Source organism: Aspergillus homomorphus (genome assembly GCF_003184865.1).
Source record: "Aspergillus homomorphus CBS 101889 unplaced genomic scaffold BO97scaffold_44, whole genome shotgun sequence".
Lineage (NCBI taxonomy): Eukaryota > Fungi > Ascomycota > Eurotiomycetes > Eurotiales > Aspergillaceae > Aspergillus > Aspergillus homomorphus.
In genome coordinates this window covers 220,783-244,488 of record NW_020291930.1, presented here as the reverse complement: position 1 = coordinate 244,488, position 23,706 = coordinate 220,783, and the positions used below count along the sequence as shown (strand labels likewise).

Here is a 23,706-nt window from a genome sequence, read left to right as displayed (position 1 = left end):
CTGGGCAGGAATAGTCTCTGAATAAGGCTAGTATGGTGGAAGGGCAGGAAGCAAAGAGCCCAAAAGTAAAAAGATAAAAAAGTAATGTGTGCATCATCCGTGAATCGAACACGGGCCTCATCGATGGCAACGATGAATTCTACCACTAGACCAATGATGCTGTTTGATGTAATATATGTTCTTTTTCAAAACCTCATACCGCTATATCACTGCGCCACAAAACCTGGGCGAGAAAGCAAACGTGGTGATCTTTCTTTCTACTGTGAATTCTTGAAAATAAATACTAAGCATCTGGCGTGCCTTGGCTTAGATCTCACTTCAAAATCCGCCTTCGCTGAGCCATAAAGTATCACAAGACGAATATAATCCCCAACTCCCCAATGGCCACTCATACCTGGACAGCGATGGTGGCATAGCTCCATGTTATGCGACCGTAGGCCTACATAGCATTTCTCATGCCCTTCCTTTCGCATAAGTCGGCAATTGTCACCGTCACCTGGGACCAAACCAAGCCTTCCACCTCTTTTACCCCTCATCTCGGAGATCTCGGCGAGCTCGGAACTCGGGCACGCTCAGGGCACTCTTCACTCCCACTTGTTGTCGGCACGAGGGGATGAGGGATGTCGATCGCTTCAGGTCGGTCGGCAAGCAGTAGTATAAATAAAGAGATGAGTATTGTGCAAAGTGTTTCTGTAGCCCCTCAGCTACAACTTCAACTCGAGGATATTCTGAACTGGCTTCTCTTCCATTCGAACCACTCTGCCCAAGATGTACTACGAGCCCGGCGTGACGGAGCATAACCTGCCGCATGACCCGTTCAAGGTACTTGCCACTATTTGTATCTACACACATACACACACACACACACACACCACATAACTTGTCCCTTATCCAGTCCCCAATACCCAACACACCCCTCCCCAGCTCTCCTCTCTCCTTGTTATGGCATTAAGGCCAAACTAACAGCTCAAACCCAGGCATGTGTAATCCCGCGCCCAATCGGCTGGATCTCGACCCAGTCCGCAGACGGACGCTCGGCAAACCTAGCACCATACTCGCAATTCACGAACCTCACCTTCGACCCGCCGTACGTGATGTTCTCATCGAACCAGACAGCCACCGGCGAAAGAAAGGACACGGTGATCAACGCCGAGAGCACGGGGAGCTTCGTGTGGAACCTTGCAACCTACGAGCTGCGCGAGGCGGTCAACATCTCGGCGGAGCAATTTCCCTACGGGGTGGACGAGTTCGAGCGGGCGGGCGTCAGCAAAGAGGCGGCGCGGCTCGTCGACGTGCCCATGGTCGCGGAGAGTCCTGTCAAGTTCGAGTGTCGGTATCATTCCACTGTGCGGTTACCGGGGAACCCGCCTATGGGTACCGTGGATGTCATCATCGGTCGCGTGGTCGCTGTGCATATCAAGGATGAGGTGCTGACGGATGGGAGGCTTGATGTGCGTAAGACTCGGCCCATTGCTCGGTGTGGATACTATCAGTATACCGTTGTTGAGAATACTTTTGATATGGTTATTCCCGGGATGTCGGAGGATGTGTTGTATGGGTTGGAGGGGAATGCCAGGCGGAATCGGTTGCGGGATCGGGAGAATGGGGAGAGGGAAGAAGGGAAGAAGGAGTAGATTTTTGATGTACTGTATTGTACATACGTACTTAGATTGGTGGGCTGTAGATATGGGATATTGTTTGGGTTCAGGCCAGTAGTCTCGCACCACCGTACGATATGCACACTCACACCTTGGCGGTCCAGCGCCACTTCCACTCCAGCAACGCCCACCGCGAACACACCACATTCACCAGCCCGAAAACCAACACCGCCGCGTAGAACCCGACCAACAGCTGCGGCGTCGTGGCCGCCAACATCTCGCCCCCGACAGGGACCGTCAACAACGTCCCGAAGGCCGCGACACTGTACACGGTCCCGTAGAACCGACCATACTCCTCCGTGCGACACAGCTGGCCGGCACACACGGGGGCCAGCGAGATCCAGCCGCCGGATCCAAACCCGAACACCGCGACGACCGCATACAACGTTGCTTCGTTCCGCTGCCCAAACGGCACCCATACTCCCGCCATAATGACCAGTGTGAGCAACATCATGGCCAACAGCACATTAAATCTACCGATGATGTCTGCCGCCAACCCCGGGAGTACCCGACCCAGCAGACTCATACTGTTCAACACCGTCAGTGTGTAGAACTGCTCGTGCGACGAGAAGCCCGCGTAGCGTGCATAAGTGGGGAGCAGCGCCGCACAGCCGAAGATGATGAACTCGAAGCTGAAGACTGCGAGCGCCAGGAAGCACAGACGCGGGGACTTGAAGGCGCGGAAGTTGATGGTGGCGCGGCTGGGGGGACCGTTGCCGGTGGTGGGGAGCTGACGGCCCTTGACGAGGAAGATTGCGAGGACATAGCAGGCAAGAGCAATGAAAGCGACAACGCGCAGCGACCAGGCCCAGCCGTATTGCTCGAAGGTAGTGCGGAGCACGATCGGGAGGATGGCGCCCCCGGCCGAGGACCCGGCCATGCAGATGCCTGTGACGAGGGCGCGGCGGCGCTCGAACCAGTGACTCAGCACGCTGATGGCGACGGTGGTGACGATGGCTGAGGAAATGCCGCCCAGTACGCTGAGCGTCAGCATAAAGTGCCAGTATTTCGCGCATTGGGCCAGGAGGAGGTAGGAGGCGACGCTGCCGATGGAGCCTGCGGCGAGGAGAAGGCGGGGGCCGTAGCGGTCGAAGACTGGGCCGACTTGTACGCCGAGAAAGAGAGTGAGAAAGACCAGGAGCGCGCTGATCCAGCCGATGTCTTCGACGCTGTAGCCGGATAGCTGGTGGATGGTGATGTAGTCCTGTACCGTGCCAACTAGGGGTTCCGTAAGTTTGATCGTTGATGTTGAGACTAGCTAGGAGGGACATACCAGCAGTTTGGAAGCCGAAGGAGGGAAACATAATCAAGGCCGAGCCGACCAAACAGCACCATGCATCACGGCCGCCTTCGGGGTAGGCCAGACTGACAGCTCCAGTGGCGGCATCGTCGGAGGCAGCGGATTCGCAGCTGACGTCACAGACCTCGTCTTCGCAAGACGCGCTGTCTCGATTCATCATGTTAGCTAGCAGAGATGGAGTTCAAATTGCTGTCCTGAGGAAAACATGTTGAGATTGCAGTCAAGAGACATAGCACAGGCCTGGTTTGAGCAGTTATTTGCAGAGCATGTTAAGGTAATCATTTCACCACGGGGGCGAAAGGAAATCAGTGAAGCATGATGATACTGATTCATAAATATGTCAATATACCTCCGGAATCAAGATCGAGTTAACGTCTGTTCCTTGATTCTAATGGGCTGTATTCTTAACTGGGTAGGGAAAAGACTGTGGTTTCTCTCCGGCTCGTATACCCGTTAATCATCGAACGTGGGCGCAACCGGTTTAGGGGTGATCCAGCATGTCTGGAGCTCATAACCTGCTGGCATGACCACTCAGCCGAACATTCCGAGTGTGGTTCTGGGGAAAGTTTGAGCTTGATTCAAGATATCAACAAACAAGGCGGGGGCGAATCCTGATAAGTAAGCCGAGGCTCTTGACAGGAATGAGCTGACATCGCTGGATAAGGATGGTCCGGATGAGATTTATAGGTAGAAGCAGGCGAGAAGTATACTATTATTGGTTTACTCCAGGGCGTCAGATCAAGCGAGAATTTGCTCCCACCATCGGCTTACTCTCAGGTCTTCTGCGCTTCACATTACTACCCATCACTTGTCCAAGCTCTCACATTCGGGCCAAAGTAAAATAATTGTTCTCGCTCTGAAGAAATTATGAAGGCTTCCACTCCAAGCCTATGATAGATGTTTCAAGGCTATGATTGACAACTATGCACAAAAGAGCACATGCAACCAGGTTATGGCTTGACAGATGGCAGTGCTTCGAACTCATCATTTGTCCCGTGTGAGCCCGTTGCGTACGTTATGGCTCTCGGCGAGCCTTTCCAGTATAGTTCTCATGCCCGTCCACGGGTAAAGATTGGCGGCTGTCCAAGAGACGCTTGTATATAGACACAGGATCCTTCAGAGTCATTGCGTTAAAAAGCTGATGAGCAGCCAAACGAGCAGCGCGAGCGTCATGGCCGCACTGTACAGAGCCCATAGGACTCTTAAGATACTAGTCATCATGGCCGGTTGGTCGAACACATCCGAGAAAATAAGCACGAAGATGGAGCTGAGGAAGCTGAAAACGAATGCGGCAATGACAAACAAGTTGGCTGCCTTATCCACGAATGGACGGATGATGCATGTCGCGAGGAACATTGCCGCCTCGAGGACCAGAAGTCCGATAGCCTGGGCGGTCGGCGCGGACTGTGTGAATCCTGTGCTCGCGCCTTTGCAAACAGTATACACCTGTCGTGGCATGGCGAAGTAGAAGGCTTTCGGTGCGGTAGTCGACGTACAAGAAGCCCCATTTGGTCAAATACATTGGACTCAGATAAAGTTCGTCTTGAAAAGCGCGTGCTTGCTGGAAGACCTTGAATACCGCAAAGGGATAACCCTGCAGTCATCGCAAGCCCACATGGTGATTGCCAAAACAATTTCGGCCGCAGAATCTTCCGCGACCAGCTCCCAAGCACAGACAACGCACACCGATGGGTACCCCAGAGCGATGAGCTGATACAAGCTTCATCTGACAAAGGTCTTCCATCCGGCTTCCGGGCTAGCGGCGCGGTTCAGCTTCGCCTTCTTGGCGAGAAGAGGCAGGGCTAGTCGAAGTATAACCATGATGACTATAATGAGAAGGGAGACAAAGGAGAGCAACAAGTACCCAGTCATGAATATGTTCGTCCTTTCAATGTTGACTCGGTAGCCCACGCGTTCGATACCGCGAACTGTTTGCTCGGTGCCTTTATTTGTTGTGTCGGCCGACCGCTTCGTAAGAAACCTCAGCCCAGCTAGTGCCCGTTTCGCCATGTAGACAGATTCGTTGGGTACATTGACGAGACCCGAAGGGTACTACCGGTGGGGCGTTGATACCATGTGCAGATCGTCTGCAATGGGCCGTGGTGAACAATGCCCACAGTCCATTGAAAACGCAAAGTCCAGGACTAGACAATCGGAGGGAAACTTATCGAGCTCATACCAGCAATAGCCTGGGATTGCATGAAGCTCAGGAGGAGCCGAGCGCGAAACGAGACATGGGTGGCAATACCGGGTTGCCCGAGAATTGCAATGACAGCACTGGCCAGGAGACCGAAACCGGTGGCAACGGCCAGTACCCAGCCCACACCTGCCTGATCAACCGTCTTGCCATTGTCCACATCGGTTTTGACACAGCTGATTTGGGACCCGTTCAATGTCATCAGTTTGACACGGACAGTGGCATCCAGATCGGGTGCAGTATACGCGATACCTAAGGCACAGCAAGAGCGACAATCAGCAATAAAGTAGGGTAGTCTTCGAGAGCACTCACCTGGAATCACCGAAAATCCCGAGATTGTTAGCGGAGTATCCTTAATCTCCAGGGAGTCGATTGTTAAGGACAAAGGTTTCCCACCCCTAAATCGCACGGGTTGATACTCTCGGCGAGTGCTTTGTATCCGTACATCCAAACTTCCAGACCCAGAGTAATATAGTCATTTTAGAAAATAGATCCATCGAAGCTGATAGCGCAGTGTCGTTTCCAGGCGTATAAACAGCTTTGAAGAGGTCGATTGAAATAAGACCGTCGTCCGAGCAGGGAATGAACGAGGAGGCTCTGAGAAGCTTCTCAGCATTAACAGACAAGATGAGAAGGAGAGACCTCACGAGACATCGAGTAAGCCATAGCATCAACTTCATCATAAATAGAACGGCACTTGCGGAGGATATTTTGGGGATATCGACAGAGAAGAAAAAGTGAGAAGTCGTCGTCGTGCCCAACCGAAGTGGAAGAACGGGCGATATCGTACCGGCTTAGCTCTTTCCATCCATGGGTAAGCAACCACCATGACTGCGAGGCTATGTGTTGGCGGGCGTCACAAAATCGTCTAAATGGGTCTTGAGATGACTATAAAAGCCCGCTGTTAATGGCTTCATATAAATTCGGGCTAAGCTATGGGGTATGGAATGACTATTAAATTCATCACTATAATCCACTACTAATAAGAATATTAGGTTTCATTTTGTGCTCTCTCACTGACGCAGAAGAGCGCTACTTGCCAACACCTGGTATTTGGGGACCAAACGATCTGCCTATCGAGTCCGTCTGGCCTCGCCTCGAGGCGTAGGCCGGATTTGGGTGGGTCACTATATCCCACGACCCTGGTGCTCCAGTTGTGGCTCTCTGCTTCGCGTCCGTCTTACCTATATAAGCGAAGTTGTGAAGAGAAGATATAAATAGATAGGGTCGGCGATCTGGGCCAGATTCGTGGTCAAAAAGGTTTGAGTGCCAACCGGACCGGTTACTATCAGGCAAAACAGATACATGTCGACGAATGATCATGCCGTCACGCAAAGTGATTGGTAATCCACGCTGTTGAAAAATGCCACAAGATAGAGGTCGCTGCGAATGTGGGTGAAAGGCAAGAGACGTAGGGACCTTCGTGGCGTTGGTGACAGTATCATTCCAAACCGAGGGAAATGTTCGGCAGCAGCTAGGCTAAGGGATGCGTACAATTCAGTGGTCAAGAAGTAATTAAACCCCAGTATCAATCTAGGGGCACACATAGGCATCAAAATATGGAAAAAGCGCGCTGGCAGAGAGATTGGAGCTGGGGTGGAGCTCTAACCGGGATATCTCAATCGACACGACCTCACAAAAGATGACGCTCTCATGATGAACGGCTTGCCCAGAAGTTTAAGGGGGTATTAAATCCTCGGTAACACGATAGCAGGTAGTATTAATAGCTGAATGCGCAGGCTGGGTGGCTGAGCAGGTCCACACAATTCCGAGGAGGCATGTTGAAGCTGTGGAGATAACCTGCGATGTCGGAAATACGTGGGTCGGCGTCCTATTCTTGTGCAGGACACAACATTGAATGTCGAGAAGTGTCTAGGCAGACAATCCAATAACTACAAATGCTTGTCAGTGTTATGGAAGACAGTAGAATGATCTCTGGTACTCAGCTACATCGTTTAGTCGCTCCTTTTGCTTAATTTTTGGCCACTTCATATACCAGTCCCTTCTATAATCACTGGTTCGACTGATTCAATCATGCCGGCCATCAAGTATATGGGGATTACGACTATGAGCCGTCTTTCGCAGCAGCTGTTTAATTTTCTGTCCTCTCCAGTCTGACCACAATGGCACTTACAGCTCAACTGTGCCAAGCCAGGACTTGGTTCTTCATCTCCTTTTTCACTAGGGGTGTATGTAAGTGATTGCGGATACAGCAGAATTGGCTCTTTTACTGACGAGGCATAGTGGAAGTAATTGGATATATCACAGCAAGTTAGATCGGTCTACCTGATATCCACTTGATTTATACTCATCCACCATTCTACCCAGCGCTCAATTTCAGCTAATCAAGCACCGAACTACGCCATGACGCCTGGGATCGTGCAAACTCTCTTTATCCTGGTGGCGCCTTCTCTTTTCGCAGCAAGTGTATACATGGAATGTGGTCGGAGCATAGTGTGGACCGAAGGCGAAAAATACGCTATCGTCCGGCCCAACTGGATTACCAAGGTCTTCCTAATTGGTGACATCGCAGCGTTTGTGGCTCAGGGTCCCGGTCATTAAGCTTCGAGATCTTTCGGGCGACGTCGAATAATCGTTGACCATGTCCACTTAGGCGCTGCATCTCTCTCAAGCAGTTTCGAGAGCGGCGAAAGACTCATCAAGACCGGCATAATTGTCCAGGTAGTCTTCTTTGGGCTGTTCGTCATCAATGCCGGTGTGTCCCATGTCCGAATTCGAAGGGATATCGCCAGCTGTGTGGCCCCATGCGCAACCCCGTGGGAGTTGCATCTTCGGGTGTTGTACGTGGGGAGCTCTCTGATATTGCCGCGGTCTGTCTTTCGTCTGGTGGAATACGTAGGTGGCGAAGGAAACGTTCTGTCGCAACATGAGTACTACGCATTGATCTTTGATGCCATGCTGATGCTCCTAGCGATGCTCCTATTGAATGTGTGCTATCCGTCGGCTGTCCAGAATAAGGATCTATCCCCCAGGGGTATATTGCTGAGGGACCTGGCTCGCGGGTGCCCGGGATTAAGTTGAACCAAGTGAGATTGCATAGGAGTTTTCGCCACTGGGGCGGGTTTTGAATAGAATTGAACGTCCTCTGATAATTTTATATGAACAATTCAAATTGGCCGCAGCGCTCCACGTTGGTAAAAAGAAGCTTTTCCCCCACATCGACCCAAACGAGCAAGCTCTTGTGTACAACTGCAACCCATTCTCATTTTTTTGAACGTTGATGATCTCCGTGTTCTCTGCCACTCACTGCATGCCCTCACGAGTCTCATTTCTTGATACTACTACGAACGACCCTTTTCGTCATCCAAGAGACTTGCGTGCCAAAATTGAGGCGCCGTATTCCTCGTACTCGTGCTTGCGTATAAACAGCTTTCGAGTTTGCGGGAGCGATGCGAGCATGGAGGCCCCAACAAAGACTGAGTTCCTCGCATTCTGAGGGGAATACACATTGACTTTGTGATCAGTGAGTTTGGATATTTCGGCCGCGAACCGCCCCGGCAAGTTTCGAATCATCGCTGTACCGCCAGACTACATGAGAGCATCCATATATTAGTTAATCGCCCAGTGCTATCTCAATCTCAATCGGACGGCAAAAAGGTAAGGGTTATCGCACCAAAACTATATTCCCAAAAAGCTGGGGCTGAATCTCAGGCTCGCATTTCATGATCGAGTCGAACACGTAGTTGTGAATTCCATCATCCAGACCGGAGCGATAGGGATCAAAGATCGTCTCTGTGGCCTTGAACCGTTGTTCACCGACGAGGACATTCCGTCTGTTGGGAAGCGTATAAGATACGAGTCGTCTTCCAAGCTTGCGGATCTCCCTGTTGAAGTTGATCGCTACAAAGCACAGATCCTCTTTGACCATCCGAGCGTCGTTGGTCCCCATGGAATCGTAGCCCAACTGCACGAATAACCTAAGGAGGTAGTCGGTAATATCGCGACCACCAAAATCAAGGCGCCAGACAGCCGGGTCTATGGTATCTCACCCGTACATGGGGACTATGTTCGTGGTGGCGTAACCTATATCGAGCGACAGACCGGTACTGCGGCCTCCCGAGAAGAGAGATAAGAAGGGCTGGGAGGCAAAGTGACACGCAGCTACCCCGAACGATTCGAACAGGGTTTGGGCTTTGTAGCGTCGTTCAGCCAGGGTAGTGAGCGGCGCTTGCGTTATCATGACATTTCGGTCCTGCGGCGTCGTATGCAGACCATCAAAGATTGTATAATCCCAGAGCCTCTCGAGATCATCCCAGTCGGTTACGAGGCCATGCTGGATTGGTTTGGTGAGACAGAGGTTGTTGCATCTCATGGCCTCGCCGCCGACGCAATAGCCGTTCACCCCGACGTCATGAGGATGGCCAACGACAGATGCTGTAGAGTATGAATACCAGATCCCAAGAAATTGGGTTCTTTGCAGAGTGCACTTACGAATGACAGCTCTTGGTTTCTCGTCGCCTGCAAAGCCTGCTTTGATGTAGCCTGAGCTACACCACTCAGTGTCTGGCGTTGAGAAGGGTAAGACATAGCTTACCCATTGTCGATGACAATAGCCGGCAAGGGACTGATTCCCTTCATGTTGATTGAACATTGGATGTTTTTCTGTGCGCACAGATGTGTAATGAAAATCATAGGTTGGTCGGATAACATAGGGTCATTGATATAGTTCAATCGAGGACAAGAAAATGATAGGCTGACTAAGTCAGTCTTTTGCGCATCATAGCCTTGTAACTTATTCTTCCTTCCTTGTTCTTGTTTTTGTGAAAGTAATCAATAGATCTCTACAAATCAGAGTGGAGGGCAAGTGATGTAGCGTTCGAATAAGCCTTTGATGACCAGAGGATTTTGTCGGGTGTGGCGGGTTCCGAGAGCTCTTTCAAGGTTTCTTTCTTTCTCGGGCCACAATGGCCACACTAGGTGAATGACAGTTACATTACCCAATTAGCCACCTGTTGCCCTTGCAATAAGTTTGTTCTATATAGTACCTGTGATGAAAATAGAGCATTGGTATGCTACAACGCGGCCATTGATGTTAGATGAGGACAAACACCCGGGCAGAATAAGCGGACTACTTATCTAGGCTACACTGGTGCCAAGGCGTCTGACGGAACAGATAACAAAGCTTGTCTTGGCAAAGCGGGGATAGTCAAGATCTGTATAACTACTGTTTCGAACAATGAATTCTCCCAGTGGCATTTTCATTGTGCACCAAACCCAGAGAAGACAATGTGAGATACCGACAGGTGTATCTACATCTTTCTTCAGGCTGTATAATCCTATTATTCCCTGTTCTCCATTGTCACCTGACTCTAAGGCTCGAGAAAATGAATGAGTGTCTGTCCTTTTCGGGAGAGCTAATGACTCAACAGCTTATAAAAGGAGTCGAGAATCCTACAAGAAGTCCACGTATCTTTGTCCAACTTGTCCTTATCTATCCTTATCTAGACTCGATCTGTTGGTTTATATCATCAATAGACGAAGAACGACACGATCTTCACTATCACTAGCAGCGATGAATTTCCAAGGCAGCTTCGGTGATGCACGTGACGTACGGCTCATGAGTAAGGAGGAAGCGCTGGAAAAGATGTACCCTCCTGGACAAGATCCAAAGACGTACAAAATGACGCGTCCCGCGCGGGGAGATTCGATTGTTTAAGGACTTTTTGCTGGTGCCCGAGCATGTTTGCCGCTGCTATGTCGTAATACAGAAAGTCTTTCCTGCCCAAGAAGGCTTCAGGGTGGCTTGTTACATAGCTCGCGATCCTGACCTTTTCTATGGGTTTAGGGTTTATAGCAAACTCGAAGCATGGAAAGAAGTTCTTATCCAGTCAGTCGTCCCAAACGCCGAGCGTCTGTACTATGGCATCAATAGTAGTGACTTCTACTTTAAGACAAAAGGCGAGGAGAATTCTATGGGACAGACAAGGTGCGGAGCGGTCTTGAGCCAGAAGGGCATCCGGCTCTACTTCGTTAAAGACCCCCTGGAATAATTCAGATCGAAGGAATGTTATTGCCGGACACCCGCTTGTGATCTGGTCACAGACCACGAGGCATTTGTGCAGCAACTGCGGCCCCTACGGCGGTTCTGGCGTAAGCATGTTGAGCTGTCCGCCGCGTGTTACGAGGCGCCTCACGTTCATGATGAAGAGATACGCGTGGAGCCCTATGATGACGCTTGTTCGGAGCTTATGGAATCGGAATATTGGCAGAAAACAGGCCGATCAACCCTGAGAGCGGCGATGGAGGCCCCTTACTGCCGGGTCGCACCTCTCGCGGCCCAATCCACGACCCTGCTCGCATGGCTTGCTTGTCTCCAGTCAGTCTTTTGCGCCGAGGACGGCTTCGCCGCCACTGCCGACCACTGCAGCGACGACAATGAGGACTAGGAATGTATCAGAATTCATCATCGGCGCTCAGACGGCAGCGTGCTCCCCGTCATGGTGGTCATTGTGCTGCCCAAGGACTTTCGCCTTGCTGGTAGCAGCCGCTCCAACCGCGCGGCTCGAAAGCTGTGGTGCAATCAGGCCGAAGCACTTGCGAATCTTGACACCCCGGTTTATCTCGCCACGGTCGAACCCGGGAAAGACGGATTGTTTGTCTACAAGACTTCTCCGTCCTGACCCCAGCCGATTTCCTTTCCACCGGATCAGAAATCGCTGACAGTTCTCAACACTACCTACGATTCCGCACGGGACAAGGGTTGCGTGTTTCTCGAGGGTGTTCGTGATCGATTTGTTGAACGCAACGCCTGTGAGTCAATCAGGAGACGTTGTTCCGCAAGCATGAGGAAACTCCGCAATATCTTCTGACTCTTTCCCTGGATGGTACGTGGATATCCAACGATGAATATACTTCTCATTGGATAGAGAGCCAATACGTGTGCGTGATTCATCATTGGTCATTAGATGCATATCTATATCGCCAATAGCTAATCAATTGTGAAGAGGGAGCGTCCGCTGCCTTCACGAGAAGCAGAGCCTTGATAATTGTAGGGAGAGTACATCTGCTGTGCAATTCGAAGGTCTGCTTGCTTATCTTAGTTAACCGAGTGCTATTTCCAGAAGATGAACTTCTGGCATGTAACTCTTGTTTCGACTGTGCTGATTACCTCATTCGTTTACAATGGGGACTAGACTAATACCTCGTAGTGTGACTATCTTTTCGTCTGGCAGGAGCTGACGCAATCATTAATAAAGCCCATTGTGCTATCAATAATTATTGCAAGGATGTCTACGATAACCCAGTCTGTAATTGTGCAGATATCCAAGCGGGGTTTTGATCGGCATTGACCACAGAAGAGGGGAAAGCCATATATATTAATCCCGACACATCCTGAGAATCGCTCGTCGCTCGTAAAACTTGTCGTCATCGCTCCAGCAGCCAAAATTACCTCAATATGGAATCAATACTTAGCGAAGCTCTGAGCCGGACTGGCCTGCTGTATCTGGCTGGGCTCTGGCTCCTCTCTCGCCTCGTTCGCGCAATGTATAATATCTCGCCCTTTCATCCGTTGAGCCATATTCCAGGCCCGAGGCTCGCTGCACTCACCTTTCTCTATGAGGCATGGTTCGACCTCATTCTTGGCGGACGTTACACACGGGAGATCCAACGAATGCATGAGGTATACGGTAAGCCTTCCATCCAGAATTCGCATCTCTAGCACCACTAACCACGACTGACAGGGCCCGTCGTACGTATCAATCCCGAGGAACTTCACTTCAACGACATAAACTTTGTCGACGAGATCTACGCCACTGGCAAGCGCAAGCGCAACAAGCAAGTTCACTTCTTGAACTTCCTCGCAGGGCCGGTGGCCGAGGCCATGGTTGGGGCCGCCGACCACGACCACCATCGGCTGCGCCGTAGCGCCGCGAACAAGTTCTTCTCGCGGGCGCAGATTTCCAAGCTGGAGTCCGGAATCAAGGAGTTGGCCGAGCAGCTGTGCACCAAGCTCATCCGTCTCGGTAGGGTGCAATGCATTCTCGGTCCAGTGACAGGCTGACCCAGGTATAGGTACAAAAGACGGGAAACCGCTCGATGTCATCACCGCGTACAGCTGCTTCACTTCGGATGTCATCTCGGGATACTGCTTTGGCGAGCCTTTCGGTTTCGTGCAGCAAGAAGGCTGGGAGCCTAACTTCAGACACGCGCTCAACGCCCTTCTGGGCCCGATCTTTGTCTTTCGCTTTTTCCCACCCCTGAGGCTGGTTGTGGATGCCATGCCGTTTCTTGCTAAGTGGCTCAGAGAGGACGTGAGGGATTTGCTAATCGAGTCGAATGAGAAAATGCCCGACCAAATCCGCAAAGCTAGACGGGAGCATGAGATGGGAATCACCCCGAGTCGACCGGCTATCTTCCACACACTGGTGGCGTCGAACTTGCCCGAGCACGAGAAGACGGACCGTCGCCTGGGCGGAGAAAGCTTCGCGTTTATGACAGCTGGGACGGAGACTACAGCCGTGAGTGATTGGCCCCGCTGCTTTAGTCGTCTTTTTCCTATTCGGTGTGTCCAGAGAAACTGAAAAGAAACAGTGGACCTTAACTGTCACGACTTTCCACCTCCTTAACAAACCAGAGCTCCTCTCCCGTCTCGCCCAAGAACTTGACGAGAATAACGCCATCAATCTCTCCTGGGTCGAGCTCGAAAAGCTGCCCTACCTCCGCGCAGTCATTGCCGAAGGTCTGCGCCTCTCCTATGGCGTCACTCCACGTCTAGCGCGCATCGCTCCAGACGAGCGTCTCATCTACTGCGGTCGCTTTCAGGGCCGAGACCTCACCTACGCTATCCCTCCCGGCACGCCGATGGGCATGTCCACCGTGATCAATCACCACAACGAAGACGTATTTCCGGATTCGCACACCTTCCAACCCGAGCGATGGCTACAAGCAGATGAGGCCCGGCGACGCCGGATGGATGCTAGTTTTACCCCTTTCTCTCGTGGCAGTCGGCAATGTTTGGGGATGAAGTGAGTTCTCCGTTTATTAGTCTTGCCAAACCACCTGCCAGTCGTTCTAATTTAAACGGTTGGTGCTGACTGACTTTATCTCTAGCCTGGCGTATTGTAATTTATATGTCGCGCTGACGGCGCTGACGGTGCGTGTACTCCCGCGGATGAAGCTGTACGACACAAGTGTGGAGGACGTGACCTACGATCACGATCTGTTTGTGCCTATGCCAAGACGGGGCTCCAACGGCGTCAAAGTCGTGATTTCATAGGGCTTGAAGCAGGATCTGTCGAGGTTGCTGGACCAAGAAAATGAGCTTGGACGCCTTCAGTATATGCTGGATCAAACTATTCTGGTAGACTGTCATGAAAACACTTCGAATGAAGAGATATCCTAAGGAGAGGACTGGTCAATTCGCCGCAAACTGGTTATACCTTGAAGTAGCGACAAAGATCACAACCCGCTGTACCAAAGCCAGAAAGTTTAACTCCGAAATGGCCCCAAAGCCCGCTCAAAGAACCATACGCCTCTTCATCACCGAGCTCCACCCGAGTATCAATTACACCTACCTCAAAGTAGTGGAATGGTTCAATGTCACTATCTCAACTGAGAAATGCACATCTTGGGGGTGCGGTACAGCTCGGGAGGATATCTTCGACATGCATCGCGGAAAACACCGGAATTGGCTCCATGGGATGCGTTTATCATAAAAGATATTGACGTGAGTCTCAAGTACAAAGTTAGCGAAAAGGATGAGGAGGGATACAGTGAGAAATGAAATTAGCTGTTTGGGTGATGGACATTCGGGCCCTGGATGCGTGCGTTCCGGCTGCGGCTGTGTGGTTTCGGTACGGTAGCGAGGAAACGTGTGAGCTGGAGGAGTCAATGGACTGGGAGTTTTCCCCCATGTGGAGCGGAAGGGAGAGTCGGTCGAGGCACGGTGGTTGGTTTGGAAGGGGAGGTGCAGATGTTTTTATTGTGTAGCAGCTTGGAGGACGAGGAGAATTCTGCAGAGAATGGTGAGTCTGTTGAGCAAGGACGAAGAAAGCTAGCAAGAGCTCGGTTGAAAAACTGCGGGGAAGTTTGAGGACGGCGATAGGGACGCTTAGAGCCGCGAACTGGTGTGTGGAGGGCGGCCTACTCGAAGTAAGCACTACTCAAGCACCTTGGATTCGTGGCACGTGAGATCAGCACTAGGGAATGACTGCATGAATTGTCAACTTACTTGTTATTCATTGCGCAAACAGTAGCCCCTATGTCATAGGTAACATGCCTGGTGAGCTTCAGTAGTTGTATCTCATACCTGACATAATAGTCAAGACCGATCCGGACATTTAGTCTGCACTATGACGATCATATGGTGCTGCCGCCAAGTGATATACACCACAGCCGACCGGACCGGACACTCATCTTGTTGGGTACGCATACACAGAAAGATTACCTCTCCTGTCTCTCCTGTGAAACACAGTTTCAATGATTAGAGGTAAGGCCTCAATGCCTCATCTGTCCAGTCCCATAATCGCTTTGCTAAGTCCTCGTCTCTGGCCGTGGCTTTCAGCTTGGTCGACAAAATGCCAACGGGCTCATGAAACTGGCCATTCTGCAAATCGGGCCGGGCGGTAGTCGCAGCCCACAACTGATTATAAGCCCCTTCCTCAGGCCTCAAAACCCGACCCAAACTCATTACCCATATAAATGCACGACCAAAACAGCCCAAATTGTCGAGCAGACCGGTATTGACAGCCCCTGGAGTGACCGAGATGCTTGTCAGCGTGGGATACCGGCGTGCCAGCTCGCGGGCATACAGCATATTCGCCAGCTTGCTCTGCCCGTAGCGGACCCAACCTCCGAGAGCCGAATACTCCTGCGTTGTGCTCAGATGTTCGAAGACAACCCCGCCTCGAGGATACATTCTGTACGCCAAAGATGTCAGAAGGAAAATACGGACATCCTTGCCTTCGCCGGCAGTGGCTTGAAGCCGAGGGAGCAACTTTTGAATGAGCAGGGCGTGGCCGAGGTGGTTCGTCCCGAATTGGACCTCGTAGCCGTCTGCTGTGAGGCCTAGCGGGGTAGCCATGATCCCCGCGTTACACATGAGCACATCCAGTCGGGACTCCCGCGCGAGGAAGAGGTCGGCCATTTTTTGTACCAAGCGCAGGTCGGCGAGGTCACACTGCAGAAACGTGACGAGGGTGTTGCCGCTTTGTCGAATCTGTTCGATCACTATGTCGGCGCTGGATGCCTTGCGCCCGCTGATGTAGATGTGTGCGGGCGCATGTTTGGCTAGTTGGCGCGCCGTCTCAGCTCCTAGTCCTGCTGTTCCTGAGATGAAGTTGGCTGTATTCAACGAAGCAAATATATGATGGCTTACCTCCGGTGATCAGGATGACTTTGCCGGACAGGCTGGGGATATCTCGATCTGGGTTGAAGGTGATTCCCGGCATGGCTAGAATGGATCAACTCTCACAGCTCGCATGTTGAAAGGAGAAGGAGAGCAAATGGAAGAAGAAGGATTTATCTAGTCAGGCAGGGAACACAGCGAGGTCTGGAGGTACAGTAGTGTCACCATCCTTCACGCAATTCAAGGGGGTGTAATAGGATAGGATGCCCATGCATCTCGCCGCAAAGTGAGGTAGTATCCTTCAAGACGAGTGAAAGAAAGAACTTGACGAGATCCAAATGCCCATCTCGATTTACATGCTTGACGCTCGGAAAGATTCGAGAAAATCGGTCCCATAGCCGAACAGTATGTAGAGTAGTAACTACAGGCCGACCGGTGGCCCGCGCTCATAACTTTCTCTGCACTAGTTATGTAGCTTAGTCACTCAAATGTGCATATTTCAGCAGTTTGCGTGTGATCCTACACAGGCCACAGCAAGAACAGCAAAGGTGGACTGCTATAATACCATGGATATAGATCAGATATAGAGATCCGATCGTCTAGCAAACGTTCTTTGAGTGAGCGGAGCCTGCTGCGCATGAATCCAAGCAAGAGACCAAAGAAGAATAATGTCCGCTGAAATCCGATCAATTCGTGAAGTCAATGCACTCTCCCCTTTGAAGGTCGTGTACCTACCTGAATTACTATACAAATCAACGAATTACTATCAACTGGCGCCAATGATGATTTCATAAGGTGTCATGAATGATGTAGGTTGGGGTTTTCCTAGAGTCTTGTACGTAACATCTATCCAGGGAGCTGTGCGTCGAGTTCATCAAGTCACAACGGTGAGTTCCGAACTACTCCATAGAGGCAATATGCCGCTGTTTCCAAGAACCTTTCAGTTGGCGTTCTGAGGCCATCCTGTCGCAGCAGGGATATTCGGGAATCGATACCATGAAGAGTCGATGGGAAATGCGGGGAAATCTGCTGTGGGGTGCAGCAAGTGAGCAGGTACGGTGCTTGTGACTCTATATCGGCTCTATGCGACGGTATCTCAAGTCTAGATCCGGATAGGCAGGTCGATTTTTGGGGGCAGGCGAGGTTCTTTCTGTCAGGTGCAACTGATCGCTCGAGTCCTGTGGCAATCCCCCAGAACTCTGAACGGATGGAACCGAGACATGGTCAAGTGGGCCACTGATAACTGAACATGTTACGAAATAGATATTAGAGAGTGATCAACTAATATCTTCTGAGGCAAGGGATTGGGAACTCCCCTCATACAGCGCGCCGGAATTGCCCCACTTAGACCGGCGGAAGTCCATTCATTATCGTCGAATATACTACTGCACTCCGCAGACAGTTCATACCACGAGTCAATGCCGGTGTCCATGCTCTTATGAACGACTTGCTCTATAATTTCAATTCCCCATGTCGACGCATGTGCAAATCAGACGAGCCTTCTACGCTCGAATCCTGCCCAGACCTGGTATCCTCGGATGCTGACACCACTAAACTCACCACTCGCTGCAAATGCTTGTCCCGATCGCAACCGCCGCGAGCTAGAAGGATAATAGATTAAAATGCCATCAGGATGCACAGCGTGGCAAACCGTGTATCACTGGGTCGGATAACATGCGAAGAACATTCTAAAGGATGGGGGTCTGGCAGTCTGGCTGGTTTGGTTCCAAGTAGTTGGTTGTAGATAGCACCTGCCTATTGCGACCGACGGATCTCTCACAATCTTCCATTTCCCCCCAGACTCTCCGAGACTTTCTGGTCGCGTGCATGAAGTGGCTCAATGTAACCCACCCCTGCAGGTCAAACCTTCCGAGTGAATGTCATTGGATGACACCCCCGCCACCCAAGGCCTGGGGTTGCACTGAAGGCCCCCAGCCAAGACTGCCAAGGTGTCCGTTCCGCTGGTCAACTGGCCTGTTTGGGGTTTCGGTCCTGGACAGCCAAGTCTCACCAGAGCTGTCTCTACTTATCTGTCGTGCTCCTTATCGGCTATTCCCCAACCTTGACTGGAAGCGGCTTCTGCCGATTCCAAGCGAGTGCGATAATTGGGATGAAGTCTTGTTGTGGCCCCGAGAAGGGAAGCATCGCCGAGCTTGGCACTCTTGGACCCTGCAGATGCTGATAGCTATTGGAGATGGTGCAATAGCAGCGCCAGAAATCACCATGGGTGCTGATAATGGTGAATGAGCCATGCCTGTTTGTGTGTGTCAGTGGAAGGCAATTCCTTCCCTGGTGGCCTTGCCCAGTCTGGTTCGTTGTGGTACTATCATTTCTGCCCGGTTGTGCCACCCCGTTCCAGCCCAATTTAAACCTCTTCCTCTGCCACCACTTCTTCCCCTCTCCGGATTCCCCAGTCATCTCTTTTTCCTTTCCACCCTTGCTGCTTGTTTCTTGATTGTCTCCGACATGAACAGCTCTGATCCGGTGGAGGTGACGGAGGTCGCCAAATCGGCTGCCTACGCTCATGATGCGCACTTGGACGAGAAGCACGTACACATCGACTCCAAGGGGCAACCGGAAATTTCCTCCGATGTCGACGTGATCCAAGCTACTTCGGAGAAGATCGCTGTCGGCTCATCGGGTGTTGCATACGATGAGGATGCCTCGCTGCAGAAGGATTTTCCCAATCCAGAGGAGATGCAGACACTGCGTCGAGTCGCCGGCAAGATTCCCTGGACAGCCTATACTGTGGCCTTTGTTGAGCTGTGCGAGCGATTCTCGTACTATGGTACCACTGCTGTGTGTGAGTGTGATCACCCCCCTAATTTAGATAGTTCTAACAGTCATAGTCGTCAACTTCATTCAGCGCCCCCTGCCCGAGGTGTCCAGCACAGGTGCGACCCATGGAATTGGAAACCTGGTGCCAGGCGCCCTGGGAATGGGTCAGCAAGCATCTACAGGATTGACTTTGTGTAAGCTAAAACAGTCCATCTTAGTGGTACAACAAAGCTGACCAGCAGTCAACGCGTTTTGGTCCTATGTCATGCCGTTGTTCGGTGCGTTCATGGCGGATCAATACTGGGGTCGATTCCGTACAATCATGTTCTCCATTGCTGCTGCATTGGTGGGGCACACCATCCTCATTGTCTCCGCTATTCCTCCTGTCGTCAAGAACCCAGATGGAGCTATTGCTTGCTTTTCCATTGGTTTGATCGTCATGGGTATTGGCACGGGTGGTTTCAAGTAAGTCAAGCGCCATCAGCCTGCTCTGCAATCATGTCTAACAGCCACAGATCCAACATTTCTCCCTTGATCGCAGAGCAATATCGACAGGAAAACCCTTACATTAAGACCCTGCCCTCCGGGGAACGCGTTATTGTTGACCCCTCTGCGACGGTGTCCCGCATCTACCTGTACTTCTACTTGATGATCAATATCGGCTCGATTTTGGGCCAGGTCAGCATGGTCTATGCGGAGCGATATGTCGGGTTCTGGCTGTCGTACCTCTTGCCCACGATCATGTTCACATTCTGCCCGGCCGTGCTGTTCTTCTGTCGCAATAAGTACTATCTAGTCAAGCCAACTGGCTCGGTTTACCTCCAGGCCTTCCGCACCTGGAAATTGGCTATGAAGGGACGCTGGTCTCTCAACCCAGCCCGCATGTAAGTTGCGAACTCGACGTCGCATGGAAATATGTTAATATCTTGCAGGTTCCAGAAGAACCCGAAGCCGTTCTGGGATTCGGTTAAGCCAAGTGCGCTCGGCGTGAACAAGCCCGAGTGGATGACCTTTGATGATGAGTGGGTGGACGAGGTTGCCCGTGGCTTGAAGGCTTGCAAGGTGTTTCTGTGGTATCCGCTATACTGTAAGTGTCTCGAAACCATGAAAGAGATTTTGTCTAACTAAGATAGGGCTTGCGTACAACCAAATGTTGAACAATCTGACTTCGCAGGCGGCCACCATGGAGCTTGGAGGCGTCCCCAATGACATTATCAACAATCTGAACCCCCTAGCTCTGATCATCTTCATTCCTATTATGGACCAGATTATCTACCCGGGTCTTCGTCGCGTCGGAATCAAGTTCACCCCGTTGAAGCGCATCACGGCTGGTTTCTTCGCGGCCGGTCTGTCAATGATTGCTGCCACAGTTACTCAGTACTACATTTACAAGCTGGGCGCGTGTGGTAAGCAGGCCAATAAGTGTCTGGATGAGAATGATTCGCATTCTCCGATTTCAGTCTGGGTGCAGGCTCTGCCGTATGTTCTGGGTGGTATTTCTGAGATCTTCGCTTCGGTGACGTCGCTCGAGTATGCATTCACCAAGGCGCCGCGAAACATGCGGTCGCTGGTCCAGGCTGTGGCGTTGTTCATGAATGCGTTCTCGTCGGCTATCGGACAGGCTTTGGTCAGTTTGTCGGAAGATCCGCTCCTGGTGTGGAACTACACCGTCGTTGCCATTCTGGCGTTCGTTGGCTGCATTGGATTTTGGTTGACAAACTACAAATTGGATGGCCAGGAGGATGAGCTGAACAATCTGCCTCAGAGCCATTATGAGGGGCGCGGAGAGGGGGATGTGGAGCAATGAGAAGAGACAAGGCATTAGCAATGGGGGTAGGATAGTAGCTAAGTAGTTTAACATTAATGACATGACACAGTGTTTAGTTGGTCTTTTGCTTCTTCTTGTCAGGTGCTTCGCCGGTCTCGCCTTCAGCTTCAGCATCGTCGCCTACCACTTCTTCCACTTCCTCCTCATCCTCCTCATTCTCATCCTCGCCCTCTTCGTCCTGGTATTCTTCGTCGTCCTCGCCTAGTTCCTCATCTTCATTCTCCTCCTTATCCTCTTCCCCCTTTTCGTCTTTCTTTCCGCCCTCTGTCTTGGTATTCTTCTTCGCGCCGTTTTGACTCTTCTTTGCGCCCTTTGCTTTTGCCTTAGCTGTCCCCTTATTCTCCTTATCATTATTCTCCTCGTCCTCCTCATCTTCCTCGCGCTCTCCACCGTCTTCCTCCTTATCTCCCTCCCTCTCCTCCTCGGTTCTCTTCGAGACCTCTCCTCTCTTCCTCTTCGCCCCCTCCGTATTCCCTACAAACTGCTTCCCCGCCTTCTTCCCTTCCTCCAGCTTCTTCTTGTCAGTAGCCTCTTTCTCGCCCTCACTCATCTCCTCCCACGCCTTCCGAGGCAAATACCGCTTCCGCGCCCCGCCGTCCTCAGCTTTATCATCCGTCTTAGCCTTTCCAGACCCTTCCTTCGTCACCCAATCCTCGTCGCCCCATTTGGAGAGGTTCTTCTGAGACTCCGATTGCTCGTCCTTCGAGGTAGTGTAGTCACCGCCGCGGGATTTGTATTCTTGGGCGGTGAGTTGGGCCTATCTCGTTAGTTTTTTGATTGATCAATTTTCGTGACCGAGAGTCAATTTTGGTAGATCAAGAACGGGGTTCGGGGAAAAGGAGATGGCTGGGCCCAGCTTCTGCAGGAGACACGGACGCCCGCATCAATCGGACATACCTTCCGCGCAGACCACTGCCCTGGCTTCCCGCCCTTATCACTCTGCTGGACCTCCTCCTTAACCTCCTGACGGAGTTCAGGGTCTGTGTAATTGTTGTTGTTGCTTTTAGAGGGCATTTTGAGAGCTTCTTTTCAACGGGAGCGGTGCCTTTAAGTGGGTATACAGAACGTAAAAATTGCTTGGAGCTGGGGAAATCGTTCAATTAATGGAGATTGAGATTATTGAGACGGACAAAAAAGCTGCTGAAGAGTTGAATATAAAGGCCGCAATGACATCATGGCCATGATCTCATCTCATCTCATCTCATTTCAAATACATCATCCGGAGAAGAGAAAGAATGGATCCCTCCCGAGATCGGTTGCATGCGGCAACCCGCCCGATCCTGGCCATCGGGTCTGGATCGCCAGGGAAGGGAAACTTTATTTCTCGGCTTCCATTGCGGATTCGGGAATGCAGGGGATAGATAATACCAGGGGGGCGCATGGATTTCGTCTTTTCTTGGCTGAGTAAGCTTGAATTCTTTTGAGATAGTATGTTTGGGTGGATTAGATGATTGTTTATTCAGGTGCCATATTCTAGGCAATGAATTCGGTGCGGATGTAAGTGATTCGTCATCTTTCTCATCTCTTTCGTAGTTTAACCGGTGCTAGCAATTTCCTACGCGTCTATTTTCCATGCGCTATCTCTCCTAGTGAGATCTATGCCGTTGGGTGGGGGCTTCAAGGGTCGAAAGCCTGGAAAGGGATATATTATCTTAGAGTCAGGTGATATGCAAGACCTTAGGGAGCAGTATTACTTCCTTCCAGACGGTTTTAGCCACAATTTTATCTTGATACCGTTTCCGGGTGGCTTGATTCATATATGGATAGCTTCCGGTACTTCAAATGTGCTGCTCACTGGGATAAGTAGTTCAGTGGCTATTATGAAGACCTGATGAACAGATTCATATGCTCACAACATACAGGATCCAGAAATTAGACAGGGCACAAGGTCCAGTAGTCCACCACAGACACTAAGTTGTCTTCGCTTTTCATCATCAATGCGGAACATACCCCCGTATCCTAGCCCAACGCAAATCATTTAACACATGGAAGAACAAATGGTCTAATAGAAAAGTGCCTTGACCACCGCGTCTTCTAATACCCCTGGGTTAATATCATCAACCCCCAACAAAAATGTAGCATAAGAACGCATTGGGCACATCAACTGAATCATGCAAGACATCATCCGGACAAGAGCTTAACAACAATTTTTTTTGCTGGCCAGGGCGTGCGTCCATCTCCACCACTCTCACTCCAGCAACATCATCTCCGATCTCCTCAAGAAATCAAGCATCTCAGACGACAGTGAACTCCTAAAACCCAAAGATCATCAACATAGAAAAATCCAGCTCAGACAGTCAACAACTCTCAAGCCTATCGATACAAAATCCCACTCCTTCTTCTCCCGACCATCTATCCTGTATCCTTTCGTCTCATACGTCTCCTCAGCTCTACTTTTCTCGCACTAATTTGATTCTGGTACTCGCGACAGTTTTTCTTTCGGTTGGTGTGTAGGATGAAAAGTAAACCTCAATCTCAAAGAGGTCTAGCAAGGTAAAGGAAGACGCGAAACCGCGCCCTCAAAGAGGGTTGGCAGAGATGAAGATAGGAAACTGTACAGTACCTTCGAAGAGAGCTCGCTAGAAGAGTGATTAGCTCAGGACTTTCATTGCGTGGAGGTCTTGTCAACTTATCAGA

At 51.0% G+C, this 23,706-nt stretch overlaps 12 protein-coding genes and 1 non-coding gene across 13 annotated transcripts; 6 read left to right on the top strand and 7 right to left on the bottom strand.

Annotated features, from left to right (window-relative positions):
- Window positions 1-89: 89 nt before the first annotated feature.
- BO97DRAFT_t231 lies at window positions 90-160 on the bottom strand. Its single transcript has one exon. It is a non-coding gene; the product is annotated as a tRNA-Gly (tRNA).
- Window positions 161-768: 608 nt separating this feature from the next.
- On the top strand, window positions 769-1,634 carry BO97DRAFT_353262 (flavin reductase family protein; the record flags this gene model as incomplete). Its single annotated transcript, XM_025692048.1, has 2 exons — window positions 769-822; window positions 978-1,634. The coding sequence occupies 2 exons, from the start codon at window positions 769-771 to the stop codon at window positions 1,632-1,634; spliced, it is 711 nt and encodes a 236-aa protein (XP_025547949.1).
- Window positions 1,635-1,688: 54 nt separating this feature from the next.
- Window positions 1,689-3,395, bottom strand: BO97DRAFT_195655 (putative MFS monocarboxylate transporter). The gene is made up of 2 exons (XM_025690502.1): window positions 2,932-3,395; window positions 1,689-2,876 (listed from the first exon to the last, which is right to left on the bottom strand). The coding sequence occupies exons 1-2, from the start codon at window positions 3,116-3,118 to the stop codon at window positions 1,744-1,746; spliced, it is 1,320 nt and encodes a 439-aa protein (XP_025547948.1). The 5' UTR covers window positions 3,119-3,395; the 3' UTR covers window positions 1,689-1,743.
- A 685-nt stretch (window positions 3,396-4,080) lies between these two features.
- On the bottom strand, window positions 4,081-4,416 carry BO97DRAFT_428103 (uncharacterized protein; the record flags this gene model as incomplete). The annotated part of the gene is made up of 1 exon (XM_025697261.1): window positions 4,081-4,416. One exon carries the CDS (start codon window positions 4,414-4,416, stop codon window positions 4,081-4,083), a length of 336 nt encoding a protein of 111 aa, XP_025547947.1.
- A 532-nt stretch (window positions 4,417-4,948) lies between these two features.
- Window positions 4,949-5,835, bottom strand: BO97DRAFT_460096 (TRP-domain-containing protein; the record flags this gene model as incomplete). The annotated part of the gene is made up of 3 exons (XM_025699328.1): window positions 4,949-5,407; window positions 5,468-5,607; window positions 5,780-5,835. 3 exons carry the CDS (start codon window positions 5,833-5,835, stop codon window positions 5,103-5,105), a joined length of 501 nt encoding a protein of 166 aa, XP_025547946.1. The 3' UTR covers window positions 4,949-5,102.
- Window positions 5,836-7,278: 1,443 nt separating this feature from the next.
- Window positions 7,279-8,197, top strand: BO97DRAFT_437407 (RTA1 domain-containing protein; the record flags this gene model as incomplete). Its single annotated transcript, XM_025697846.1, has 4 exons — window positions 7,279-7,348; window positions 7,400-7,422; window positions 7,484-7,703; window positions 7,770-8,197. 4 exons carry the CDS (start codon window positions 7,279-7,281, stop codon window positions 8,195-8,197), a joined length of 741 nt encoding a protein of 246 aa, XP_025547945.1.
- An 18-nt stretch (window positions 8,198-8,215) lies between these two features.
- Window positions 8,216-9,754, bottom strand: BO97DRAFT_460084 (beta-actin; the record flags this gene model as incomplete). Its single annotated transcript, XM_025699327.1, has 5 exons — window positions 8,216-8,704; window positions 8,790-9,160; window positions 9,200-9,550; window positions 9,608-9,663; window positions 9,711-9,754. The coding sequence occupies 5 exons, from the start codon at window positions 9,752-9,754 to the stop codon at window positions 8,477-8,479; spliced, it is 1,050 nt and encodes a 349-aa protein (XP_025547944.1). The 3' UTR covers window positions 8,216-8,476.
- Window positions 9,755-10,370: 616 nt separating this feature from the next.
- Window positions 10,371-11,844, top strand: BO97DRAFT_460082 (uncharacterized protein). The gene is made up of 3 exons (XM_025699326.1): window positions 10,371-10,826; window positions 10,885-11,102; window positions 11,172-11,844. The coding sequence occupies exons 1-3, from the start codon at window positions 10,689-10,691 to the stop codon at window positions 11,560-11,562; spliced, it is 747 nt and encodes a 248-aa protein (XP_025547943.1). The 5' UTR covers window positions 10,371-10,688; the 3' UTR covers window positions 11,563-11,844.
- Window positions 11,845-12,572: 728 nt separating this feature from the next.
- BO97DRAFT_428098 (cytochrome P450) lies at window positions 12,573-14,393 on the top strand (the record flags this gene model as incomplete). Its single annotated transcript, XM_025697260.1, has 5 exons — window positions 12,573-12,804; window positions 12,859-13,140; window positions 13,190-13,635; window positions 13,709-14,142; window positions 14,228-14,393. The coding sequence occupies 5 exons, from the start codon at window positions 12,573-12,575 to the stop codon at window positions 14,391-14,393; spliced, it is 1,560 nt and encodes a 519-aa protein (XP_025547942.1).
- Window positions 14,394-14,611: 218 nt separating this feature from the next.
- BO97DRAFT_408152 (uncharacterized protein) lies at window positions 14,612-15,229 on the top strand. The gene has a single exon (XM_025695789.1). The coding sequence runs from the start codon at window positions 14,736-14,738 to the stop codon at window positions 14,898-14,900; it is 165 nt and encodes a 54-aa protein (XP_025547941.1). The 5' UTR covers window positions 14,612-14,735; the 3' UTR covers window positions 14,901-15,229.
- A 370-nt stretch (window positions 15,230-15,599) lies between these two features.
- BO97DRAFT_428097 (oxidoreductase, short-chain dehydrogenase/reductase family) lies at window positions 15,600-16,566 on the bottom strand (the record flags this gene model as incomplete). Its single annotated transcript, XM_025697259.1, has 2 exons — window positions 15,600-16,435; window positions 16,494-16,566. The coding sequence occupies 2 exons, from the start codon at window positions 16,564-16,566 to the stop codon at window positions 15,600-15,602; spliced, it is 909 nt and encodes a 302-aa protein (XP_025547940.1).
- A 2,363-nt stretch (window positions 16,567-18,929) lies between these two features.
- On the top strand, window positions 18,930-21,048 carry BO97DRAFT_353385 (putative MFS peptide transporter; the record flags this gene model as incomplete). The annotated part of the gene is made up of 6 exons (XM_025692053.1): window positions 18,930-19,266; window positions 19,313-19,435; window positions 19,484-19,706; window positions 19,757-20,125; window positions 20,174-20,328; window positions 20,375-21,048. 6 exons carry the CDS (start codon window positions 18,930-18,932, stop codon window positions 21,046-21,048), a joined length of 1,881 nt encoding a protein of 626 aa, XP_025547939.1.
- Window positions 21,049-21,121: 73 nt separating this feature from the next.
- Window positions 21,122-22,083, bottom strand: BO97DRAFT_445963 (uncharacterized protein; the record flags this gene model as incomplete). Its single annotated transcript, XM_025698600.1, has 2 exons — window positions 21,122-21,826; window positions 21,967-22,083. The coding sequence occupies 2 exons, from the start codon at window positions 22,081-22,083 to the stop codon at window positions 21,122-21,124; spliced, it is 822 nt and encodes a 273-aa protein (XP_025547938.1).
- Between the last annotated feature and the right edge of the window lie 1,623 nt (window positions 22,084-23,706).